The sequence below is a fragment of the Gossypium hirsutum genome, chromosome A10 (genome assembly GCF_007990345.1).
Source record: "Gossypium hirsutum isolate 1008001.06 chromosome A10, Gossypium_hirsutum_v2.1, whole genome shotgun sequence".
NCBI classification, from domain to species: domain Eukaryota; kingdom Viridiplantae; phylum Streptophyta; class Magnoliopsida; order Malvales; family Malvaceae; genus Gossypium; species Gossypium hirsutum.
Window position 1 is genome coordinate 73,731,054 of NC_053433.1, and position 18,373 is coordinate 73,749,426.

The following is an 18,373-nucleotide window of genomic DNA, read 5'->3' on the forward strand; positions in this document are numbered from 1 at the left end:
TTTTAAATTTTGAAGATCAATTTAAAATATAGATTATAATTTGAGGATGTTTGGTCAAAATAAAAAATAAAAACTATTATATTCGAGTAATGGGACGCGTCGGATCCAGTCCGGCCCGTTAGACACGTATCTAATGGCCTGACTTTTCCCGACAGATTTACTCAACCTCACAGTCTGTGGACACGTGTACTTTTACCTTCCAAAACTGGACCGAGAAATCCCCTACGACCCTTACTATTCCTATGCTACATGGAATCTCTTCTCGAAACTACTAAATACCTCTTTTAAGTTATATGAACAGTGTCACATGTGCAACGTGGTGAATAACCATTGCATAGCAGTGAAAGAATAAGCTCAAAGAGTTCACACGTCATAATTACCGATTCAATGTTAATATTTCTGGTTCTTATTACAAAAGTATGTATAATAGAGGTTGAGAGATATCATAATCGGAAAAGCGGGGTTCTCTCTCAATATTAGAATTTAGAATTTTCTCGAGAAAAAAAAATTCAAATTCCTTTTACTTCTCTATTTTCCTAGAAAGTTTTCTTCGTGATCCAAGCGGGAAAAAGAGAAATGCTCTCCTTGCAGAGCGATCCTCGGCTGCAACAGTATCACCATAACCAACTGTTTCAACAACAACAGCAACAGGTTCAATTGTTTCCGTATAACCATGACTCATCGAGTCTGAACTCGGATTTTGGAGGCGCCGTTGCTGCTCCTGCTTCTTCCTCTTCTTCTTCTGCTGCTGCTGCTTTGTCTAATGTTAAGCTTTCTGATCCAAATGAAGGTTCGTTTATTTTTGGCCTTTTGCAAATTTTCCATGCTTTCAAAATTTTCACTTCTAGGGTTTTGCAAAATGTCTTGTATGTAGATTCATGCAATAAACTATACTGCTATATTTGCATGTAATTGTGCTTTTATGTTTCGCTTTACTAAAATTTTCCCTTAAAAGAAGCTTAGCTTACGGATTTCAAGTGGATGCTTGAGTTTGGGCGATTATTTTTACTTAGCTTTTATCTTTTTTTCTTGGTTACTTTTGCTACTTGCCTTTTACTTCGGATAAGAAACAAACAAGTTTATTTGAAGATAAAAAGAACATTATTAATACTTTCTTTTCTAACTTCAAAATTTTAGATTTATTCGGTACGATTATGTAAATATTGATTATACGGAATATATTAGCGATTTGCTCGTTTTTAATCAGATGTTAATTTTCTTCAACTCTTAGTAATTCTTTGAAACTTTTGAGAAAGCAAAAGGCTAGTAATAAAAGCAATAACTCGGCGAGTCTTAATTAGTCGGCTTTTGATTGAAAGCTATTTTTATTCTATGATTTGTGAACAGTCTCAATCGTTTCATATTTATGGGTGAAGATGTTTGCTTTTGTTTAAGCTCTTTTATAGCAATGGTTACAGAGTCCTCCTATGGTTGATATGATCTTTTGAAATTATAAATTTGCTAGTCCTGATCTTGGGTTTTCATCCAGAGTTAACCATTGTTAGGTTGAGCCTTCACTTTTCTTATAATTAATCAAGGAACTCTTGTGTTAAAAAGTGGCATTTTTTAGGTTAGATGGTGCACATCTTGTTATTCACTTTTAATTGGTGGGAAATTTTCTATCTAGAAGTAACTTTTAGATTTGGAAATGTCATATGACTAACTTATGTTGTGTAAGAACTAGATGAATAGCAATTAACAGATGAAAAATTGAACACCAATATGATGCCAGACTTGGGAGTTAGGGCACTTTTCAGTTCCTAAATTTAAGGACTGCTTCTTTTAATGAAAAAAATCACTTCCATAATCATACCTACTTTGGCTTGAACTACTTCAAACTTTTGGAAATTTTGACCTGTAGAATTTTTAGTTGTTAAAGATGCATTTGTATAAGGATGTGATTATGGTAGCCGATGAACTCTGGGGCTTTTGGTTGATTATAGTGGTTGGAGGTTTTGTCCATTATAAGGTAGCTCTTCTGCTTGGTAAGATAGCTCATGCTGGACTGAATTTTAGAATTCTGTATTTCATCCTCTTTGTCTCTATTTTTATACTTGCTTTAGCATAAAAAAAATCCAATAATTAACCATTGGGGTTGGGAGTGTAAAACCGCACATTGCCCTTTGACAATGTTGGATTTTGCCTGAGGGTGTGGCAATTACAATATTCATGTCTATTTGGAAGAACCTTCTAACATATCATATTTGTTTGTCTTTTCTTTTCTCTTTACCTTTCCTTTTTGGGTGAAGTTTAGCTGACATGGTGAGGACTTAAAATTTATCAATGCTGAAGGGCATTTACATGTATGTGTTTCAGTTGATGACAACACACTCATGGCACTTGCTCATCAAAACTACAAGGCTGGGAACTACAAGCAAGCTTTAGAACACAGCAGTGTAGTCTATGAGAGGAATCCATGTCGTACTGATAACCTTCTTCTCCTGGGTGCAATTCATTATCAGGTTATTTAATAGGTTTTGATAGATTCCTGTCATATATGGGTGTTGTTCATAAGATTTATTGCCTTGACTGGTCATGCAGTTGTTTGTTGCCGGTCATTTGTTTAACTCTTGACTTCTCACCCTAGTCCTTTCAGGAAAAAAAAAAAAAGAAAAAGAATAGAACCTACATTCTTGTTCTGAAACTTTTGGATATATATTTTTCATAGAAGCTTTCCTTCTTAGCTCTAGTTGTAAATGCTTTATTTGGAGAGGATCCTTAAATGCCTCTGAAAGTGGACACTTTGTTTGATCGCAGTTGCATGATTATGATCAATGCATTGCAAAGAATGAAGAAGCTCTTAGAATTGATCCACACTTTGCGGAGTGCTACGGAAATATGGCCAATGCTTGGAAGGTATCTTCTGAGTGTCTTTGATTTTAGATGCATTTCATTTTATAGTCCATTGTTGGTGGTATATGCATTAATAATGCTTTATGCTGCAGGAGAAAGGCAATATTGACACTGCAATCCAGTATTATTTGTTTGCTATTGAGGTTAGTAAACAATATTTGTTTGCTTTGTGTTCCCTATCATGCATTCATTGTCCTTTTCTTATTTGAAGCATTTGTAAACTAAGAATTTGATATTCTTTATTTATTTATTTTTTTTGTGTGTGTGTGTGTTTTGCTGCTGTCTTTTATTTGTTACACTTCATAGTTATTCTTTCCTGAGCTCTGATAACAAGGTGGAGCTATAACTGGCTTTTACCAAACTGTGACAAGAATTTGGAAGCAAGGTTTGGAACCATACTATTATCATATCAGGACCAAGATAATTAACATTTGGTTTGAGGAACCAAGACAATCTAGATCAAAGATATATAAGTTCATTTCAAATACTTGAATGTGGTTATAACTTTTAGTAGAAGTGTCACTAAAATAGAGCTATGTTTATAAGAAGTAATATAACTAGAAGTATCAGATCAGAAATGAAATATGGCTGTTGAATTTATAAAAATAACTTATATGCAAGCATTGCACTTACTCTTTTTTTTTTTTTTTAAGGAACAGTTTATGGTTAGATTTTAAATTATCTTTATTTGTTTACTTGTAACTTTATGATTGTAATTTGAACTGCATGTTATTTACCATACATGTGTGGGTGGGTTTTGGGGGGGGTGTTTGGAGAGCAATAGATTAAGGATGGACAGCTACATGTCAATAGTTCTTTTTTTTTTTTTTTTGTACATTCTCATCTATGATTGATTATATTGCAATTGGTAGAGTTTTATCTTTATGGTTAGATTTTAAATTATCTTTATTTGTTTACTTGTAACTTTATGATTGTAATTTGAACTGCATGTTATTTACCATAAATGTGTGGGTGGGTTTGGGGGGGGGTGTTTGGAGAGCAATAGATTAAGCATGGACAGCTACATGTCAATAGTTCTTTTTTTTTTTTTTTTGTACATTCTCATCTATGATTGATTATATTGCAATTAGTAGAGTTTTATCTTTATGGTTAGATTTTAAATTATCTTTATTTGTTTACTTGTAACTTTATGATTGTAATTTGAACTGCATGTTATTTACCATACATGTGTGGGTGGGTGGGTTTTGGGGGGGGGTGTTTGGAGAGCAACAGATTAAGCATGGACAGCTACATGTCAATAGTTCTTTTTTTTTTTTTTGTACATTCTCATCTATGATTGATTATATTGCAATTGGTAGAGTTTTATCTTTATGGTTAGATTTTAAATTATCTTTATTTGTTTACTTGTAACTTTATGATTGTAATTTGAACTGCATGTTATTTACCATACATGTGTGGGTGGGTGGTTGGGGGGGGTGTTTGGAGAGCAACAGATTAAGCATGGACAGCTACATGTCAATAGTTCTTTTTTTTTTTTTTTGTACATTCTCATCTATGATTGATTATATTGCAATTGGTAGAGTTTTATCTTTATCCCTTTGCTTCCACTCGCAGCAATATTTATGTTGGGTCTACTTCATATTAAAATTTTTTCTAGGTTGCTTAGTAAAATTGATAATTTTGTTAACCCAATGATCTACTGATAAGAACGCTGTCTGTAAAAGACACTTTCATCCAATGAAGAGCTTTACTTCCACTCGCAACAATATTTATGTTGGGTCTACTTCATATTAAAATTTTTTCTAGGTTGCTTAGTAAAATTGATAATTTTGTTAACCCAATGATCTACTGATAAGAACGCTGTCTGTAAAAGACACTTTCATCCAATGAAGAGCCATGACCTTTTTCTTTGGTTTCCAAAGAGGATAAGATCATAAAATTATTCTAATGAGCTAATGGTCCACTATTATTCTCTCTCAAAATGTTCGTGTGGCTGATAGAATAGGCTGCTTGTATTTTAATTTTTTTTTTTAGCGTCTGAACTGGTAAACAGTATGCATGATTTGTAAACTTACATATATTTATGACTGAATTCTTTTATTGATTGAAAGCACGTTTTAAGCTTATCAAATTTTCATTTCATGGAAAAACTAGTGCGCCAATTGATGCCAACATTTCCTTTGGTTTCTTTCCCTCACGATATCTTTAGAAGAACTAAAAATCAGCAATCTTATGGGCATAATGATCCATTGTTGTGCTTTTATTATTATTGGTCTGTTAATGCTGACTGCATAATGTAACTTTTTCTATTCATTAGCCTTGGTATGTTATTCACCTCTCTTTGAATTTTGATGTGAAGCTTCAACCTAATTTTGCTGATGCATGGTCAAATTTAGCAAGTGCATACATGCGAAAAGGGAGGCTTAATGAGGCAGCCCAATGTTGCCGCCAGGCACTTGCATTAAATCCCCGTTTGGTACATCCTTATTTGCTTTTTTTCATCTTCATTTTCTGCGTATATGGCTGGGAAAATTCTGAGGTTTCTTTGGGATTTCACTTGTTGATGCAGGTTGATGCTCACAGTAACCTTGGCAATTTAATGAAAATTCAAGGTTTCGTGAAAGAGGTAAGGCAAAGGGCTTGTCATCTTTTTTCCCTCTGATTGCTTGATGCTGTTTGTCTTGTGTTTCTCCGGCTACACTGCAAATGTTGGATGTTGTTTGTTTGACTATTTGGGTGATAAACTAAATCATCTTCTACTTAATCATGATTATTAAGCTCTTTTGTGAGTTTTATTTAGATGTCCTTATTGACGCAAGGAGAACGAAATCATGTCTGCTTTAGAAATTTTATTTAAATCCCTCTTCATGTTGATTGGAGTGCTGTGTTGTGCCATTTGCATCTTTCTGCTACTAAGTAATTCTTACTAACCCTGAACTGGTTTGAATGCTAACTTTTGCTACATAAAATTCGTCTATATACTTCCCTTGGGAAAGATTTAGATCCTCTTATGTTTATGTTAAAAGATGGGTTGCCATGCATTGTATGTTGTTCATCATGGTGACTTAAATCCTTCCTGCTAAATATTAAGGGCTTGGAGCCCTTACTGACCTGGAGATTTTGAAGACACTACTCTTTTGTTTTGGTTTGTGTTAATCTGTTTATCATACTGGTATATATGCTTGACTTTTGATGTGTTTATATTAACAAGCCAGGGCAATGTGCTACATGATTTTGTTTGGTTTGTACTTCGTTGCTTCTTTATTTAATTGTTTGATTAGTTCTACTTATAGGCTTACAATTGCTACCTTGAGGCGCTACGCATACAACCTAATTTTGCAATTGCATGGTCCAATCTTGCTGGTCTTTTCATGGAGGCAGGTGACCTTAGCAGGGCACTTCAATACTATAAGGTATGTGTTCCATTCTGTAGTGAATTGTGGGTTTAATCTTCAAGCCACAATCTATTCCAAAAGTGCTTTTATAGTTTTCCCATATTGGGTTTAACAAGTGATTTTAGAGGTCTCTTGCTTATTATTTTTTTAATTTGTATCATATTTGGTTTTCTTTTTTTCATTTTAAATTTTTGATCTCTTGCTTGCTTATGTAATTTGTATTGATTGGTGTATGGCTTTGAGTTTGAATTTGAACAAGTTTTAGGAAGAAGAATGATTCTCTCTTATTACTTCTAATCTGAATACAGCCTTTTAAAGAATAGCAGGAAAAATAAAAAAGGAAATAATCTCTAGAAATTAGCCTATCCCTAAAAATTAGTAATTTGATTATGGCTAATAGTACAAGGAAATTCCTAGCACTAATGTAGAAAATCTCCTTAATTAAAGGAATTCCAACACTCCCCCTCAAGCTGGAGCGTAGATGTGAATCAAACCCAGCTTGCCCATAATTTCTTCGAACATTTTTCTTGAAATGCAACCCCTTACCGGGAGTCCCTTTTAAGTATCTCAATATCCTTTAGGCAGCTTCCAAATGTTTCTCCCGTTGATATCTTCCCCTGTCTACTTCTTCTCCATTCTTATCAGTTCCTAATTTAAGGTTGGGTTCAATAGGAGTCTTGTCTATGTTCTTTGGAGTTTCTACAGAGTCAACATTAGAAACAAAGGCATTGTAGGATTTAGACAAGTTTCCATAGGATACAAACCGAGAAATGGGATGTTGAGTGCAGCTCCTAGTGCCCTTTCTTACTGCAATTGGAAGATGGATGGAAGATGAAGGAGGTGAAACTTCTTCCTCAGGACAGTCCTCGGGTAAAGATGGCATAGGCACTGCTGTTTCGGTCTCAGGCAGCTGATGTCTCCGAGAGTATACACGAAGTCCCTGAGTTTTTCCTTGTTGTTTTTTAGAATGAGTGGGCTGTTTTTCTTCATTAGTATGATTAATCACCCTTGTTTCTTGTTGCTGAATAGTGGAGATAGGAAAAACAGGTTCCAAAACAGGAATAACAGTGGCTGTAGGATTTTCAGCAGGTTTTGTAGTTGTGGTAGGGCTGACAGGTTCCAAAACAGGAATAACAGTGGCTGTAGGATTTTCAGCAGGTTTTGTAGTGGTGGTAGGGCTGATAGAGTCTTGAGGTATAATGAGAAGATTGCTCAAGGTCTCATCTTCACTAAGTATCTCCCCCTGAAGATGAGAGGCTGGAAAATATGGCTCGTTTTCGAAGAAAGTAACATCAAGGGACACAAACATCCGGTGTAAGGTTGGAGAGTAGCACTTGTACCCTTTTTGTGCAGGTGAGTAACCAATAAAGACACAAGTGTGAGCTCTAGGATCAAGTTTAGATCGGTTAGGTTGATGGTTGTGGACAAATGCTTTGCAACCAAATGTTTTGGTTGGGAGATTAGGAACACGAAACAAGGGAAATTTTTTTTGAAAAGTATGTAAAGGTGTTTGAAAGTTTAATACCTTTGTTGGGAGTCGGTTTATAAGATAACAAGTAGTGAGGACAGCTTCTCCCCATAAATACTTTGGTACACCCATAGTAAACATAAGGGCACGAGCCACGGCTACAAGGTGTCTGTTTTTCCTCTCGGAAACCCCGTTTTGTTGAGGGGTGTCAGGACAAGAACTTTGATGTATGATTCCTTGCTCAGAAAGATAAGGACTTAGGATAGAATTAAAGTACTCTCTCCCATTATCAGTTCTAAGGGTGTGAATATTTGAATTGAACTGAGTTTGAATCATTGAATGAAAATTTTTGAAGACTCTAGAGACTTCGGATTTTTCTTTAAGGAGATAGACCCAACAAACTCTAGTGTGGTCATCAATGAAAGTTATGAACCACCTAGCCCCTGTGATGTTTTTTACTCGACTGGCTCCCCATAGATCGCTGTGAATTAAAAAGAAAGGTTGAGATTGAACATAAGGTTTCAAAGGATAAGGGACACAAGTGTGTTTAGACAGTTGGCAAACTTCACAGTTCAATGAACTAATTTTCTTATTTAGAAATAGTAGAGGAAACAGTTTCTTCAAGTACATGAAATTCGTGTGTCCTAGTCTACGATGCCATAGCATGATAGAATCGTCTTTTGATGTAGATAAGGCCATCCCTTCTTTTGAATTGTTTTTGTTCCAAACATATAAGCCATCATTAACTTTAGCAGTGCCAATCATCTTCCCTGATTCCTATTCTGTCCCCATTCCAGCCACCGGCGAGTAAGATCCATCAGCTATGCAAATCCGAGAGTGATCATGACAAGGTAAATAGGTGTGAAACAAACTTAGATTACCTGTCATGTGGTCGGATGCACCCGAGTCTAGTATCTAGGAAGTTGTGATAGGTTCGTGTGTAGTATTTAAAGCAGTACCTTGAATAGCTAGTGACCCACTGGCTGTAGGAGTCCCGAGTAGTTTATGAAGAGCCTCAAGTTGAGTTTTGGTTAGCCTAACATTCTGAGCATCTTCTTCAGTAGTAGATATCATTGCTGCCTTGTTTTCTTTCTGTTTTTTTTCTTCAGGATAGCCATGGAGTTTGAAGCATTTCTCCTTGGTATGCCCAACCCGATTACAGTGGCTACACCATGGCCTTTTTGAACCAGAATCAATTCCATCTTTGAACCCTTGAGATTGAGGGCCTCTTGAAATAAGAGCAGAGTTCTCGGAAGGATGATGACCAGCTACGGTCAATGGTTTTAATTCTCTTGCGTCTCCCAACATAATAAGACGCCATTTCTCTTCCCTCCTTACTTCAGCAAATGCTTCTCCTATGGTTGGCAATGTGGTTCTGCCTAGTATTCGTCCTCGGACCTCATCAAGATCACGATTTAGTCCTGCTAGGAACTCATAGAGACGTTCTTTGTTAAGATGATCCATGAACTTGGTGTATTCCAAGCCCTCGCCCCAATCAACTTCATAATACATGTCTAACTCCTCCCATAAGATCTTTAGGTTGTTGTAATATTGAGTGACTTCAAGTGTTCCTTGTCGAATATCTTTCAACTTTAATTTTGATCTCGAATACTTGGGAAGTATTTCCAAGATCCGAGTAATTCTCCTTGATTGCATCCCACATTTCTTTGGCAGTTTTGAAAAAAAGATACGTTCGGCTTATATGACCTTCCATCCAATTTATAAGCCAAGCCATAACTATTGAGTTGTTAAGCTCCCAAGTTGCATAACCAGAGTTTGTTGATGCTGGTCGAGGAATTTGTCCATTAATGTACCCAATTTTTCCTCGGCCACGAAGAACCATAAGGACAGATTGTGACCATTGTAGGAAATTTTTCCATCTAATCGATGATTTGTGATTATAAGAGAAGAGTTAAGGTCACCTTGTGGGATTCCTTGACTGTGATTTTGAGTTATTTGTGAGATCTCAGTCTCAGAGAAATTTTCAGTGTCACCCATGGGAGTAGGGTTTCTAACAGAGAAAAACAGAACAAGAGAAGAGAAGAAAGAGCAGGATCAAATGGATTCCTGATGCTCTTGATACCATGAACAAGTTTTAGGAAGAAGAATGATTCTCTCTTATTACTTCTAATCTGAATACAGCCTTTTAAAGAATAGCAGGAAAAATAAAAAAGGAAAAAATCTCTAGAAATTAGCCTATCCCTAAAAATTAGTAATTTGATTATGGCTAATAGTACAAGGAAATTCCTAGCACTAATGTAGAAAATCTGCTTAATTTAAGGAATTCCAACAGAATTTATTGAAACAATTCAATAGTTTGGGTTGAAAAACTATTTAAAACTAATATGTTGGATAAAAAGGAACTAAAAGTAAAGAAAAAAATAAATTTGGTTTTGATTAGGCTAAAACTTTAAAGACATTTATTTATATATAAATATATTATATTTTTTCATTCCCTTTAAAAGATGTATCCACATACTTCTTTCTTTTGGACTCCTTTTTGTGCAACTCTGCACGTCTAAAATTAGAGTAAATGACTACTCAGATCCTTAGTCTCATATCCAAGTTCCTGTATCTTCATTTATAATACCTCCACAGTTTTTTGGCTAATTTATAGTTTTACCATATTCAATCCACTATTATGTTTGTGATCTTTTTATGTAGATCATGTCTACCAAGTTTTAGGTGAATTGAAGCAATTTAATTGCATCATTGACATTTACAAAACTTCCAACTGTGAAATTATACAGCCTAAGACAATGTTCTTGGCTGTTTATATTATAGTATCTATATGGGGAATAAATACCTTAAGCATAGAGATTGGAACTGTAACTTTTTATTCTGGGCTATAGAGCAGATTCCGATCCTTGTACAAGAAACAGAGAAATCGGTTTACTTGAAAACAGAAAAATTAGTTTACTCTTTCAGGTATCCTTTAAGCTACAGAATCATGACTGAATGCATTAATAAGCATTTTATCACTAGCCTTTTGACTTGGATCTAGCATTTTCCTGTTATCTTGAGGGTTGGAACCAGTTCTGATAACAAAAATATTAAGAGCTTGGGTAAGTTATGAAAGAGAAAGCAAATTGTTTTCTAAGAAAAGTAAGAGAGGAGCAATCAAGACTGAAACAAAAAGACTGCAGAGATAGATCTAACAAACTTGTGACAAAAGGAGGTAAAATAATCCAGGGGGATTCAGGTTTTCTTATTTTCTTCTCCTTTTTTTGGTTGTACTCACGTTGCAACTGTGTTGTTAATCACACAACTTAACTTGCTAGATAATATAGTAACTTGTTGAGTTGAAACTGAGGCCTACAGTTCTAATTTTGCAATAATAGAGGTTGATTTTTCTCCAAAAATAATAAAGTATTTATAAGCATAAGAGATATATTATCTATATCATTGTTGTCAAGGGTGCAAGGTACGCTCTAGGCGCTAGAACCCCTATATTGCCTGAGACGAAAAGGAAGTGCTTGCCTGAGTGAAGCTAGGTGGAATGTGTATGTATGCGTATATTTTGCATGTCTAGCTATGTTTATGTATAAAATAATCTTAGGATGTATAATTATGATATTAAGCTCTAAATGATCAATTTATTATACAAAACATGTGAAATTCTTTTTCTTTCATTGGCTAATATGCGTGATTTGTTATGGTCCCATGTCTTTTGTTGAGTAGTTGAACATTAGAAGTAGAAAGTTTGATATTATCTCGTTTTTACTAGTAAAGGTGTAATTAATTTTAAAAAAGTTAAAGAAAACTTCAATTGGGTGGGCTTTTTTTGTGTGCCTAATATCTTACAAAAATAGCTCTCCTAAGTGCACTAGGTGTGTGCCTGATCAGATAATAATGGTTGGGCTAGAAATGTTGGATAAATAAGTAAATTGAATAAAAACAACATATTTAGATACCATAGTGCTCAGTTTTTTGTTCAATTACTAAATTAAACATTGAATCAAATTTATATATTTATGTCATGAGTAAATGCAATTTTGCATTCGAAGCTGTAGATATTCTTTGAGTTCTATGTTGTGTCTATTTGTGTCTGATCTTTTAGCTAATTTTTTTGTGAATTCTTGTCAATTTACAGGAAGCAGTGAGACTAAAACCTGCATTTTTTGATGCCTACTTAAACCTTGGAAATGTTTATAAGGTAAGCTATAATCTATTATGCTAGTATGGTCAGGTAGCTGCAATGCGGGGACAGGTATCTGGAGAAAAAACGAATTCTTTTGCCTTTTCCAGGCTTTGGGAATGCCTAAAGAGGCCATTGTATGCTATCAGCGAGCTCTTCAGGTGCAACCGGATTATGCTATGGCCTATGGTGAGTTGTAATGTCTCTGTGACTGTTCTTCACTATGGGCACGTATGTACTTTGTAGTGTAACTGGCACTCAAAAAGTGTCGATTTTAACTTATACTGATGAGATTTTTATTGCATTAGCCTTGTTTTTATTGAATTTGAATGCAACTACGAAAAAGTGTAGGCCGTCTAAAAAGTCTGGCAATGTAAATTCATCTGATTCAAGTTAACATCTTTCAGCATGATGTACGAGGACTGTTTTGTAAAGAATTACTTTGAGGCTTTAGAGTTGCATTTTTTATTTAGAGTTTTCCAGTGGATGGAGTTTAATATTTGAATTAGCTCAATCAAGGATCAAGGTTTGGACTGAAATGGATGTAGAAAATCAAATCTTGAGTCTGTCTTGGACTATGGGAGCTATAAATAGCAACTGGTTAGTGTTGGAATTTGCTTTATTAGGTCTTTTCTAGGAACTATTGGGGTGGTTTACAGATCTAAAACAATGGTAAACTTCAGGGAATTGCTAGAGAGACCTAGATTTTTCCTTGTAGATCTTGTGTGCTTGATTGCATAGCACAAGTCTCTGATGCATAATTTTCTTGAAAGTTCTGTAAAAATTTCCTTTGATTTGATGAAGGATTAGAGTTCTGGAATGAAGGAAATTGTAGCATGTGGACATTTAAAACCAAAAATTTGTTGACCACAGTAGTGTTTAACAAAGTAAAAACTACCAAAACAGTTTTAAAACCTGACTAATATACAAGTAAAACAGAACCTCGCATATCTATCATCAAGTTAAGAATTTTATTATCAATAAAGGTGCCTATTCAAAGCCCTTACCATGTCATCGTAATTTTCTTTTGGCTAACATGTCTCTTATGCATCATTGAATAGTAGCAAGTTAAGCCATGCTTATGTAAAACTTGTTTTGGCATGACTTTTAAATGAAGTTACTAGAAGATGCTGCAGTTTGTGTCATTATGCAATGCTATCAAACTTATTAACAATGTTATGCAATCATGCCTTTTTGCAGGTAATTTGGCTAGTGTTTATTTCGAACAACGAAACCTGGATATGGCAATTCTCAACTATAGGAGAGCAATTGCTTTTGACTCAGGATTCTTGGAGGCATATAACAACTTGGTTGGTCCTATTATACCTTTGATTGGTTGCTAATTTAGTACTTACTGATTCTTTATGATTTCTGTAGTCACTCTTTCTTGACATGTTAAAATCAGGGCAATGCTTTGAAAGATGCTGGAAAAGTTGATGAAGCAATGCAATGCTATAGGGTAGGGTTGTTTTAGCCATGTGGTTCTGTTATCATTATGATTTCTTTTTCTATCACGCCTTTCCAGATTTTGTTCTGATTTCATGTCTTTTGTCTTATGAAGCAATGTCTTGCCCTGCAACCTAACCATCCTCAGGCACTTACAAATCTTGGGAATATATATATGGAATGGTTTGTGCTGATTGACTACACCTTTTTTGAATGATTCTGGTTGATTGGTGCTTTGGTAGGATTTCATAATGTGATAACTCTTGTTTGTAGGAATATGTTGAGTGCTGCTGCTTCATGCTACAAGGCAACTTTATCTGTAACTACAGGACTTTCTGCTCCTTTTAACAATTTAGCAGTCATTTATAAACAGCAGGTAGGTGCATCTTCTCTTTTTAACACTCATTTTTTTCACGCTGCTGATGCATGGTTGTCTTTTTCTCTTCTTTTATAGGGTAATCTTGCAGATGCTATATCTTGTTACAATGAAGTTCTCCGTATTGATCCTATGGCTGCTGATGCACTTGTCAACCGGGGGAATACATATAAGGAGAATGGACGAGTAAATGAAGCCATTCACGACTACATACGAGCAATCAACATTAGGCCGGCAATGGCTGAAGCTCATGCAAATTTGGCTTCAGCTTACAAGGACAGGTATGCCATACTTAAATGGAGCGATTTGCTTCTCTGCGGAGATCTGTTTGTTTCAATGTGTCGTGCTTTCAACATTTTGCAGTGGGCATGTTGAAGCTGCAATAAAAAGCTACAGGCAAGCGCTGGTTCTTCGCCCTGATTTCCCAGAAGCAACCTGTAACCTTCTGCACACATTACAGGTAAAGACCACCAAGGAACAAAATTATGATTACAACTGTAGGTCAAGTGTTGCTTGGTTTTTGGTTTGTAAATGTTGATAAGTTCGAGATAATGTCGTACATGATCTCATCTATTGGTGGTAGTAATTACATGAGTGCTTATTTTAACAAACTGGGAATATTTCATTTACCCTTTGTTTGGGAATCAGCAGATAGTCTACTTGAGCACACATAGCAGTAAGTTTTGTTGATTAATGAGTATTTCTTTCTGCACCCCAAGTTTTTCTCTCCCAAGTCATTAGGTGATAATGTATTGTTATCTTAAAATTCATGGGTAGACGGGTTTCAAATAAATTGTGGTTCATAAACAAAAAATGTTTTATGCCTTTTGTCTTGCTTAGTTTTGTCTGATGAATTTGATCAAATGGTCCCCCGTTTACGTGATATTACAAAAAGATAACAGAGATCCACACTTTTATATGTCGGGTTATATGCAAAATAGATGAATGGTTTCACAGTCCATCTTTCTTTTACCTCGATTATATTATATTAGTTGCCTTGGGTAAGTCAGTTTACCTTTTTCTGTTTGCGTTTAATAAATTTGATATATCCTTGGTCAGTGTGTTTGTGACTGGGAGGATCGAGAGAATAAATTTCTTGAAGTTGAAGGCATACTCAGGAGACAGATTAAGGTTCATGCTCAATCTGCTATAAGCTCTACTCCTCCTTCGGCTTTGATGTCTTGCTTTAAATTTCTTTCCTAGTCAATTCCTTGCCAAGAAGCATTGATGGTTTTGTTTTACCCTTCAGACGTCAGTTATTCCTAGCGTGCAGCCTTTCCATGCAATAGCCTATCCTATAGATCCAATGCTTGCACTAGAAATCAGGCAAGTTTTGTGATGTTTTGAATGAAGTAGAATGTAAACTTTACAATTTTGAATTCTGATTAATTTTTGTTTTTTGTAGTTGTAAATATGCAGCACACAGCTCTGTTGTTGCTTCCCGTTATTCTCTTCCTCCTTTCAACTATCCTGCACCCTTCCCTGGGGAGAATGGGAATCGACGCCTTAGGGTTGGGTATGCTTCGAGATCTCTTTCTCTTCCTCTACGCCTCTCTTTTCTCCCTCTCCCTGGTCCTTTAATAGGCACTATGGTTTTCAGATATGTGAGTAGTGATTTTGGCAACCATCCCCTATCTCATCTCATGGGTTCAGTGTTTGGCATGCACAACAGAGAAAATGTCGAGGTTTGTAAATTGTTCTTCTCACATATGACCCTAATTATTTGATTTGGCTGTTCGAATATTTTCTATGTTTTTGTCAGTACATTCTAGAATTACTTGTTTGCAGGTATTTTGCTATGCATTGAGCCCAAATGATGGGACAGAGTGGAGGTTGCGAATACAGTCAGAAGCTGAGCACTTCATAGATGTATCGTCTATGTCCTCTGATATGATTGCAAAGATGATAAATGAGGACAAAATACAAATTCTTGTCAATCTTAATGGTTATACTAAGGTAACCTCTCTCTATTTGGTAGTCCAATTGAAACTCGTGAAATATGCGGAGAAAAGAAATATTTTTTGCTTTCAGTTGGTTCTGCTTGATTGGGTGGACGAATACTTTTGTGAACCAAATATATATGAAGATACCTGGTCTACTTCTTATAACACTGCTTGTCATTTCTGTTCTGATCTCATTGGGATTTTATTTTGTTATTTGTTTGATTGCTTGATATTTCAGGGAGCAAGGAATGAAATATTTGCTATGCAACCTGCTCCTATTCAGATTTCTTACATGGGATTTCCTGGGACTACTGGTGCATCATATATACACTACTTGGTCACGGATGAGGTTAGAAATCCTTAGGTCATTGTTTGGTTATGCTTCCAAGTTCATCCTCTTGTGTTTCTCCGTTTTACATCATTTGCCTCTTCGTATTGCAGTTTGTTTCACCTCTTCACTTTTCTCATATCTACTCTGAGAAGCTTGTACACCTTCCTCATTGTTATTTTGTAAATGACTATAAGCAGGTTAGAGCTGATTCCTTGTCTCCGCATGTTTTTAGTATCATGTTTTTGTCTGGGTTCCATAACTTGCTTCTTTGCATTGCAATTGTCACTAGAAAAATCTTGATGTCTTGGATCCAAACGGCCTGCCTAAGAGATCTGATTATGGACTACCTGAAGACAAATTTCTCTTTGCATGTTTCAATCAGCTGTACAAGATGGATCCTGATATTTTCACCACGTGGTAAATATATGTCAGTTTCTTAATCCTGTTTTACTGGCATGTTTTATCTTCAGACCTAAGTCTTCTTGCAATCAAACTTAGGTGCAATATTCTTAAGCGTGTTCCAAATAGTGCTCTTTGGCTGCTTCGATTCCCAGCTGCTGGTGAAACGAGACTTCGTGCATGTAGGTGGCATCTGTATTGTGTAGATTTTCTAGTGATCTCTTCTGCACTGTGAAATATGCCTTGAATTATGATTAGTCGTTATTATTAAAACAATTGGTTCTGGTGTGATTCAGATGCAACTCAACAGGGCGTGCAGCCAGATCAGATTATTTTTACAGATGTTGCCATGAAAAGTGAACATATAAGACGCAGTGCCTTGGCAGATCTCTTCCTTGATACGTAAATATTTAAATAAATCCTAGAACCTCTTTTCTTTTTCCTCCAAACTTGCGATATAAATTGATTCAGATTTCCTCTTAAATTTTGATCTCTTTAGGCACGTTAAAATCTATGGCTTACATATCATTGTACTTATGCTTTTTTATTTGTTTTTGAGTAGACCATTATGCAATGCACACACAACAGGCACCGATGTTCTATGGGCTGGTCTTCCAATGGTGACCCTTCCACTTGAAAAGATGGCTACTAGAGTTGCTGGTTCTTTGTGCCTGGCTACTGGTGTTGGGGAGGAGATGATCGTCAGTAGGTATGTGACCAACTATCTAATTAAAGGAGAAAAGAACACTTCTCGTTACTAAAATAGCATGGATTGGATGTTAATTGATTTAGCTTCCTAGCATTCTTTGACGAAGATAGTGGCACATTTCTTCTTAGCTTCTTTTCATGGTCAACATACCCCCAAAATATAGTATAATAAGAATTTTGAGTTTTAATATTGACAAAAGTTGATGGGCGTGCGTGGTTTACCTGCCTGCACATAACTTCTTGTCAGGCTAACACTCCACTTATAAACCATGACCATGAATTTTAGCACTCTGCCTTTTTAGGTTCCCTGAATGAAATGGGTTGCTGATAAACTTAAGGGGTCTAGGAAGCATATTTGGGGAATAAAATCGAGTTGTCTTAATCCATACGCGCTTTCCTGAGTTAAGAAGCATTCAATGCTGTTGCTCTTGTCTTTTTCCTTTTTCTTGCTGATGGCGGTGCCTTTGCTTTTCAGTTTGAAAGAATATGAAGAGAAAGCAGTGTCACTTGCTCTAAATCGTCCAAAGCTTCAAGAGCTTTCCGATAAATTAAAAGCAGCCAGAATGACTTGCCCTCTTTTTGACACGGCACGCTGGGTGAGATTCTTTTTTTTTTCTTTTCGTTTTTTATCTTTGCTTAATTGGTACAAAGATTTTATATGTCATGCTTGAATTCAAGCAAAGCTTACCTCAACGAACTTTGGATCTGTATTCATGGTTTAGCATACAAGAATTGAGTTCGTCATCAATGCTAACAAGATGAGTTAAAATTCATAAATTCAGGTTAGGAACCTTGAACGGGCCTACTGTAAGATGTGGAGTGTGTATCGGTCAGGTCAGCAACCCCGACACATTAGAGTGACAGAGAATGATGAAGAATTTGCTTAGAGGTGGGGGTGCATTGTAGATACCGCCGAGGGCATCGGGGTAAATTTATTTTGTAAGGTAGAAAGGTTGTTGAGGACTCCTGAGTGTGATTTGTTGTGGATACTCACTTTTCAATGATTAAGATAACCTATGTCAACACCTTCAATTCTGTAAGTTTCATTAACTCTCGTGTTTTATTATTATTATTATTATTATTATTATTATTTAATTTAAGGCTTAAATGTAAATTAGTTCTCAAACTATAGTGTGCTTTTATGTTTGTGTTAAAAATGATACTTTAAAACTTTTAGGCATTTACATCATGAAATGTTGCATTTTTTTTATTTTATTTAAAATAAAAGTTAAAAGAAAAGGTGGAATTAAATTAAATGAAGTTAAAAAGAAAAATAATTCCAGTCACCGACTTTCTATAAGAGTAGTTAATGTTTTTCCTTGGAAGTTATTTTTACGGTGTATAAAGTGTTTGCT

At 35.6% G+C, this 18,373-nt stretch overlaps 1 protein-coding gene across 3 annotated transcripts; it reads left to right on the forward strand.

The window, feature by feature from the left end:
* The first annotated feature begins 302 nt into the window (after positions 1-302).
* On the forward strand, positions 303-18,107 carry LOC107896973 (probable UDP-N-acetylglucosamine--peptide N-acetylglucosaminyltransferase SEC). 3 transcript variants are annotated; one of them, XM_016822296.2, is made up of 28 exons: positions 303-790; positions 2,317-2,462; positions 2,758-2,856; positions 2,946-2,996; positions 5,174-5,290; positions 5,384-5,440; positions 6,108-6,227; positions 11,771-11,833; positions 11,926-12,004; positions 13,016-13,125; positions 13,221-13,274; positions 13,377-13,444; positions 13,535-13,637; positions 13,716-13,918; positions 14,001-14,097; positions 14,697-14,768; positions 14,887-14,963; positions 15,043-15,153; positions 15,238-15,322; positions 15,426-15,593; positions 15,819-15,929; positions 16,022-16,108; positions 16,201-16,328; positions 16,410-16,492; positions 16,607-16,712; positions 16,873-17,019; positions 17,494-17,614; positions 17,801-18,107. In XM_016822296.2, exons 1-28 carry the CDS (start codon positions 577-579, stop codon positions 17,903-17,905), a joined length of 2,982 nt encoding a protein of 993 aa, XP_016677785.1. In that variant the 5' UTR covers positions 303-576; the 3' UTR covers positions 17,906-18,107. The 3 variants fall into 3 exon arrangements, with proteins under 3 accessions (XP_016677785.1, XP_040935268.1, XP_040935270.1); XM_041079334.1 differs by lacking the exons at positions 303-790; positions 2,317-2,462; positions 2,758-2,856; positions 2,946-2,996 and adding an exon at positions 3,183-3,318; XM_041079336.1 differs by lacking the exons at positions 303-790; positions 2,317-2,462; positions 2,758-2,856; positions 2,946-2,996; positions 5,174-5,290 and having other exon boundaries at positions 5,388-5,440; positions 6,096-6,227.
* The last annotated feature ends 266 nt before the right edge of the window (positions 18,108-18,373 follow it).

Excerpts from the sequence above, each read along its gene's own strand:
- LOC107896973 (XM_016822296.2), top strand. The coding sequence starts at position 577 with ATGCTCTCCTTGCAGAGCGATCCTCGGCTGCAACAGTATCACCATAAC. Across the intron at positions 791-2,316 it reads GCTTTCTGATCCAAATGAAG|TTGATGACAACACACTCATG; the intron begins GTTCGTTTATTT and ends TATGTGTTTCAG. Across the intron at positions 13,275-13,376 it reads AAGCAATGCAATGCTATAGG|CAATGTCTTGCCCTGCAACC; the intron begins GTAGGGTTGTTT and ends TGTCTTATGAAG.